At 62.6% G+C, this 7,082-nt stretch overlaps 2 protein-coding genes across 2 annotated transcripts in view; one reads left to right on the top strand and one right to left on the bottom strand.

Annotated features, from left to right (window-relative positions):
• The window catches only part of GET4 (golgi to ER traffic protein 4 homolog (S. cerevisiae)), a 15,045-nt gene extending 11,861 nt beyond the window's left edge, over window positions 1-3,184 (top strand). The window contains exons 7-9 of the mRNA XM_011977568.1: window positions 212-287; window positions 372-444; window positions 2,083-3,184. Coding sequence (XP_011832958.1) covers window positions 212-287; window positions 372-444; window positions 2,083-2,171 — 238 coding nt within the window. The 3' untranslated portion in view covers window positions 2,172-3,184. The remainder of the gene's footprint in view (window positions 1-211; window positions 288-371; window positions 445-2,082) is intronic.
• A 1,436-nt stretch (window positions 3,185-4,620) lies between these two features.
• Window positions 4,621-7,082, bottom strand: part of ADAP1 (ArfGAP with dual PH domains 1) — a 53,903-nt gene continuing 51,441 nt past the window's right edge. The window contains exons 8-11 of the mRNA XM_011977581.1: window positions 6,849-6,939; window positions 6,163-6,234; window positions 5,756-5,984; window positions 4,621-5,672 (exon numbers count right to left, since the gene is read on the bottom strand). Coding sequence (XP_011832971.1) covers window positions 5,644-5,672; window positions 5,756-5,984; window positions 6,163-6,234; window positions 6,849-6,939 — 421 coding nt within the window. The 3' untranslated portion in view covers window positions 4,621-5,643. The remainder of the gene's footprint in view (window positions 5,673-5,755; window positions 5,985-6,162; window positions 6,235-6,848; window positions 6,940-7,082) is intronic.

The following is a 7,082-nucleotide window of genomic DNA, read 5'->3' as shown; positions in this document are numbered from 1 at the left end:
GTGTGTTGGGTGTAGGTACGGTGGTGTGCAGGTGTGGGGTGTAGGCGCAGTGGTGTGTGCGGGTGAGTGTTGGGCCTAGGTGTGGTGCGTGCAGGTGAGTGGTGTAGGTGAGTGGTGTGTGCTGGTGAGTGCCAGGTGTAGGCGCGGTGGTGTGTGCAGGTGAGCGTGGTCCTGTTCTCACCTAGCACATCCCTGCGTCTCTGTGTCCCAGTGGGAAGCTAACGGTGTTCACTGTGCTATGTGAGCAGTACCAGCCATCCCTCCGGCGTGACCCGATGTACAACGAGGTGAGAGCTCAGGGCTGGGGAGGGAGGAGGGGACCCCAGGGCCTGGGTCTGCCGGCTCCTGAGCCTGCTGCCTCTGCCTTGCAGTACCTCGACCGCATAGGACAGCTGTTTTTTGGCGTCCCGCCCAAGCAGACGTCTTCCTACGGAGGCCTGCTCGGTAAGCTGGGGCGCCCTTGCCATGCCCACTGCAGCCCTGGGTCGGTGTGGGGTCATGATCTGCCCAGGCAGGGCCAGTGCGGTCCTTTATGTAGAAGTGATTTTCTGCTCTTTCAAATGTTTCTCAACTTTTTTTTGTTAGTAGGAAATTATATTTTAGAGAATTCTAGCACGGTGCCTCCCAGCCCCGTCTCCACTCCAGAGCTCCCCATCCCCGAGGTTTCTCCCACATCCTGGCAGGGGTCACGTCGCGTGGCCGGCTGTGTGCTCACCTGTTTATCTGTGCGCCATGCCAGGTGGCCTCTGTGAGCCTGGTGTGCCCGGACATTGCCGGCCATTATGCTGGGACAGGCAGTGCTGCTGTGGCTGTGGGGTCATGGCGGGGCAGGTGTCTGTGGGTGGTGTCCCATGCCACTGCGGGAGAGGCCCCTCACTGAGGCACCTGCCTTCCCAGTGTCATCTCTTTGGGTTTAGTGGGAGGTGTGAGGCGGTGACCTCTCCCCACAGCTGTCTGCCCTGGTGCAGCTGCATCGCGTGGCCGGCCCCGTCCTCCCGGGGTGCCCACCCACACACACTGGCCCTCACTGTGCCCCACGGCACAGGCTCCTCCACCCAACACCCGTCAGGAGCCGCCCTGACACTTCTGCATGGCTGTCCTGTTGAAACCGCAGCCTGGACTCCTGTTCCACAGAAGCGCCGTCGGGCATGTCCTGCGATTGGGGTGATATCGTGGATAAGAGAGGGTGACGCCACCACGGCCGTGTCTTTGTATTCGGAGAACACGGTGTAACGTCTCATTTGTTCGTTTCAGGAGACGTTTTGGACTTTGGTTTTGTATGTAGAGTAGTTGTTGATTGGGTAAAAATCGGATGACAGTGACTGCAGTTGGCCCCTGTGGGAGCAGCCGTTGAAGCTTTGGTGCATCCAGTTGATTCGGGTGTCACCACAGGGTGCGGCGCACGTGTGCTCCACGGTAGCGCTTCCCTTTGTTGAAAAGCGTCTTTCTGGCCGGGCGCGGTGGCTCTCGTCTGTGATCCCAGCACTTTGGGAGGCCGAGGTGGGCGGACCATCTGAGGTCGGGAGTTCGAGACCAGCGTGACCAACATGGAGAAACCCCATCTCTACTGGAAATACAAAATTAGTCAATCGTGGTGGCACATGGCTGTAATTCCAGCTACTAGGGAGACTGAGGCAGGAGAGTCGCTTGAACCTGGGAGGCGGAGGTTGCAGTGAGCCAAAATCACGCCATTGCACTCCAGTCTGGGTAACAAGAGCGAACTCTGTCTCAAAAAAAGAAAAGTTATTTCCGTGAGGTTGTGTTGGCTCTGTAGGGCCCTCCGTGGAGGGTGGTTCTGTAGGCCCCCATGCCTGCTCCCTGGTGCCGTTGGTGGACGTGGAGCGCAGCTCTGTACAGCCCCCGTGGCTGCTCCGTGGTTTCAGTATCTCTTTATGGCCATCGACTCCCTGTCCTCCAGAGGGTCCTGTCCTGGGGTTCCTGGGTCGCAGACAGTAGCGTTGTGAGGCTTTTGCTGGTTGCGTGGGACACTGGGACACCTCACGAGACGTCTGTGGGAAGGAGGGGCTTGGGGGCCTGTGGGAGGCTGCCCGGGCCTGACTGCCACAGTGTCCTCCTTTCCAGGGAACCTTCTGAGCAGCCTCATGGGCTCCTCAGAGCAGGAGGAGGGAGAGGAGAGCCCCAGCGACGGCAGCCCGATCGAGCTGGACTGAAGCGGCCGGGCCACGTGGAGACACCACGGTCGACGACGGCTCGAGGGACGTTTCAGAGGCGAGTCCTGGGTGGCTCCTCGCCTGGGGGCTCCCGGCCCTGAGGCTGGCGGTGGCCGCGTGCCGGCGCGTGTCTGTTACTGTGCGGCGGCTTAGGGTGGCGCGGCTGCGGGTTGCTGTGCTGCTGGGGCCCGGGAGCGGGGCCTCGCCCCTGCTGGCCGCCGCGTCCCCCAAGATTGACCACAATAAAGCACAGGCCTTGCCGCGGCGTCACCCTCTCCCACTCCTTTGTTCTGGGTCCTTTCGGGAGGGCTGATGGGCAGCACAGGAGGCCCATCCTCAGCGGGGACTGGGCACATCATGCTCCTTGCCTGGCATCCAGCATAGCTGCGGTCACCAAAGCAGGCACTGGCCCTCGGACATGAGCGCCCAGCCGGGCCCATGTGGTCTGCAGATGCGAGCGGCTGTTTTTGAGCACGGGGCCACTCTGCGGTCACGGTGAACTGGTCCCGGTCGCAGACAGAGCGTACGTGCCCGCGCCATGTTCTCAGGCTCAGTGGAGGGACGCGTTCGGCAGGACGGTGCCCACGGGTACTTGCAGCTGTGTCCCATGTGGCATCCCGGAGCTGCGCCCTGCCGGTCTCCGTCAGCGCCACGCTGCTGTGCTGGAAATGCCGCTTTAAAAAGGGATACCACGGGACTCTGCCCATCTCTTTCATAATGCAATATTTATTTGTATTGGGTGATTGATTTTTTTGACCTGACATTTTAGGTTTTAACCAAATAACCGGTCCAGGAGTGAGCAGCTCCGTTCTCTGTCACAGATGCTATTCCAGATGTTACCAGAACAATGACAAAAGGGGAGACGCTCTATTTTTTCACAGTTAAAGGACAGTTGTAGATTGATACACAGTTGTGCATGGGAAGGGGAAACGCACAGCTTTATTTCCTGTAAAGTGGAATTTAAGGAAGGCTTGTGTGAACCGTTGCGCATAAATAAACCCTTTCTACCGGGCTGTGCGACGCTGGTCCTTTCTCGGGCGCCCACCCGTGGGTATGGGGGCCTCTGCTCTCAGGGCTGTGCCTGGGAGCCCCCAGAGGAGGCGTGCCCTGTGGCCAGACTGCCCGTGCGTGGACGGAGCAGAGGGCTATCGGGAAGTCTCACATTCACTCGGCTGTGATTTTAGAAGTAAAGTTGTGTAATTTCATTGAAATTCATAAAAACCAAATCCACCAGGTCTGGGTGTCGCAGCCTCAAAGAGCAAAGCCCTTGGGCTGCCGGGGAGGCAGCCGTGCAGAGAGCCCGTACCCTGCCCTAGGTGCTGACAGGGCACCCATCCCTGCCGTGTGGCACTTGCTGTGAATAGCGAGTGTGATCCGGAGTGACAGGATTGTGTGTGCAGCGTCACTCCGGCTTACCGTGAGACGGCAGGAACAGCTGGACAGAGCCCTGCAGGCGGCCCCCCTATGGCCTGTGCTGAGCCTGCACCGGCGGCATCCGCCTCTCCCTGCCTCAGGACTTCGCGGTGGAGTCACGGTCCATCCGTATGCCTGCTGGGAATGCTGCGCGCGAGGGGAGGCCCTTCCCCACAGCTGTGTCCACACAGGGAGGGCTGGACAGCGAGCGACCCCTGCTGCAACCACCTGTGCCTGTGCGTCTTGCCTGGTTTGAAAAATGCTTTCCCCCATTAAAAAGTTGTTCTGTGGTCTTTAAAACGTGACGGTCATCAGCGTCCTCAGCGCACACGTGGACACATGGGGACATGCACTCACACAGCACGTGCCCACACTTCCACTCTGTGGGGAGGCTGCGGGCACTGCTGGTTGCCCCCGGGGGTGTGTCCAGCGCAGCCCAGGGCTCTCCCTGACCCAGGCCCAGTCCTCTCATTGCTGAGGTTTGGACCATGGCGCCTGGTGAGGCTGCGGGGCACTTGCCTGGGGTCTCAGCTCCAGGTGGGGGTATCTCACCCACATCCTCACCAGCACAGCCCCCTTGGGGACCCCTCCACCCTGCCCTGGGGCCCCAGCTCCTCATTGAAGTGGGATCCAGCATGTTCTGTGTGAGGGCTGAGGGGCCCAGCATGGGAGCACTGGCAGGTGCAGGCACAGGGGACCCCCCCCTCCCCACCCAGGATACATCCCCCACACTCTCCTTCATGCTGAGCTAGGCTTGTCTTTCAGGCTGTGGGCTCTGCCCAGGAACTGCCTGGCAGGCCTCAGATGGAGGCAGCTGGGGAAGAGGTGCTGGGGAGCACCTCGGGTGGGGGCCAGCTTCCGTGCACAAGGACCATGGCGCTGTGACCAGCTCAGACACCGCGTCCTCCCTCCAAACCTCAGGGAGCAAAGGCCCTGTCAGGTCCCTGGGAGCAGACAAAGATTCTCCTGAAGCCAGGGGAGCAGGGCCGTGTGTTCCCAGCCCAACCCCTCCCCACTCCATCCTCAGACACACAGCTGGAACCATGCCAGAGCCGCACTTTATTCCAGGATGTGACACAGGGCAGTGGATGCCCGGCCTCGGGAACCCCCTCCCCACCATGAGGGCTTGTCCAGGGCTCCCCTGGAACACAGCTCAGCCAGGCAAGGCTGGGAGAGGGCTGGGAGAGGGCTGGGCCCCCCAGGTGATCTGCAGACGCCCTCCCCCACTTGCACGCCCCATACAAGGGGAGCCCTGGAGCCCGGCCTGCCTTGACAGGAAGGAGATAGGTGAGAAATAAATACATGACTGGGCCACCAGCAGCAAGTGCGACAGTGCCCGGGCCCCTCCAGGGCCACGTCTGCCTCTGGCGGCCTCACCGCGGCCCAGGCCATTATCCCCAAGGGTTCAACCACCACTATCAGCGAGCACCGTGCTGGGCACACAGAGGCCACATGTGGTGGGACAGCAGCCTGGTGACCCCTCTAGCCAGGGAACCAGGAGCACGGGCTGGGGCGACTCCCGCCCAGGGAGGACCTGTGCGGATAATCCACCCAAACACCCCTACAGCCCCCACGGCCCCGTGACACACAACAGGCGCTCAATAAATACTTGTGGAGGTGGGGAGAGGGCGGGGCGGCATGCGAGCAGGGCCCAGTCCCCAGCGGCCGGCAGCTGCCAACCATGCCGGCCCCAAACAGGGCTCTGCGCTGAGGCCTGGAAGTTCCCTCAGCCATGGTGGGCGGCTCCTGGGGGCCGTGTCTGAGCTCGGGAGCCAGACTGGGCCCCGGAGGAAGGGGGGGCCCTGGGTCAGGGAGGGGCAGGTTGACTGGGTGTGGTCAGCAGCAGCGTGACGGGGTCAGAGGTCAGGGCCGGGGCTGCCTGCCTTGAGGTTCCAGAAAAGCACAAGGCCCTACAGGCTCAGGCCCTACCTGGCAGCGCCCGGGCTGCCCTGAGGAGCAGGTGGGGCCAGGTGGCATCAGGACGCTGCAGCCCCCCATCCACAGGTCCCCTCCGTCTGCCACAGTGAGTCCAGTGTCCGTGGGCCTCTGACCGCACTCGCTAGGGTTTATGCTTGAAGTGTGCCTCCACTGCAATGGAACAGGGTCCGGTGCTGTCACGGCCGCAGGGAACTGGGAGCCCGTCCAGGCTGCTGGCCGCCCGCCCCCCTCACCTGCGTACTCCTGGGGCAGCATGGGCCTGTCCACCGCCTTCTGGAAGGCCGCCACCCACTCCCTCTGGTCGGACTCCGTCTCGCAGGCAAACAGAAACTTGCGGTCGGGCGTGACAATGGTGATGCCATGCGGCCAGTGGTGGCCCTGGGTGGACGGCGGGAACCCGTGCAGCACCGTGTAGCCACTCTCCTTGCTGCCAATGAAAACTTCCCCTCGGGCGAAGGCGTCCTGTGGGTGGAGACCACACTGGAGGCGGGGCCATCTCCCTTCCGGCTTCACTCAGAGCCAGGGGAGGCCACAGGCCAGGACTCGGGAGGCCACCCACCCTCCTGGTCACACATCCAGTAGCCCCAGCCAGTGAGCTGCCCCCCTGTGCTGGCCGGGCCGGGCCACAGCTCTCCCTTACCAGGGGATCTTTAAAGTACATGAGCCTGCGGTCGTCCATGGTGAACCAGCGCTTCCGGAAGCCTTCTGTTTGCTGTGGGTCAGAGAGGGCCTGTGACTGGCAGGTCAGCCGAGGCAGGCCTGCATCCAGCCGGCAGCAGCACACCCCGGAGGGCAGAGTCCAGGCCAGCCCGGGTCAGTCACCTCCACTCATTCACATCTGCCACTGGCCACGCCACACGAGGCCCCCGCACACGCCAACCCTCCAGCCTCCGCACGGCACCTCCCTCTTGCTCCTCCAGGTCCCCCAGCCCTCCCAGGGCCCCAGATGGGGGTTCAGGCCTCACTTATGAGCCCTCACACTTGCACTTCTGCTCTGGGACCACCAAGACTCCCGGGATTTCCCTCTCCCTCCCACATCATGCCTCAGGGAGTGGCAAGACGTGGGCCCCTGGCCGCGCGGGTGCACAATCCCGTGGGTGAGGAAGCTGGTCGGACTGAGCAGGCAGGGAGGGTCTAACCAAAGCCTAGGACAGTGGCCCGGGTCTGCGGGGACCCTGACCAGGCACAGATAGGGGCCGTGAGGACCCACCAGACACTGACCAGTTAAAACACTGAGGCAGCAGCTGGGAAGGTCACTGCACTTCAGTCCGAGACCCACCATGACACACCCCAGGCCACCCCAGGCTGCACGGGCGGCACACGCACCTTGGGCCCCGTCTTTTCCATGTAGCCTTCCTTCAGGTAGTTCCTGGAGAGCTTCGGCACCAGCTGGGGCAGGACACACCGGGCGGGGGGCCTCAGAAGCCCAGCTCAGGCCGAGACCCTCCCTGGCTGTGCCCCTCTGTGCTCCCCTCACCCCGGGCCACCAGGGCAGGGTCCAGGCCTGGCACAGCCTCAGCAGGGTCCACGTCTCTGCCTCTGCTTGCCACCCCTTTCCTT

Source organism: Mandrillus leucophaeus, unplaced genomic scaffold (assembly GCF_000951045.1).
Source record: "Mandrillus leucophaeus isolate KB7577 unplaced genomic scaffold, Mleu.le_1.0 Scaffold180, whole genome shotgun sequence".
NCBI classification, from domain to species: domain Eukaryota; kingdom Metazoa; phylum Chordata; class Mammalia; order Primates; family Cercopithecidae; genus Mandrillus; species Mandrillus leucophaeus.
The sequence above is the reverse complement of the archived record's forward strand: the minus strand, read 5'-3'. Positions and strand labels throughout refer to the sequence as shown.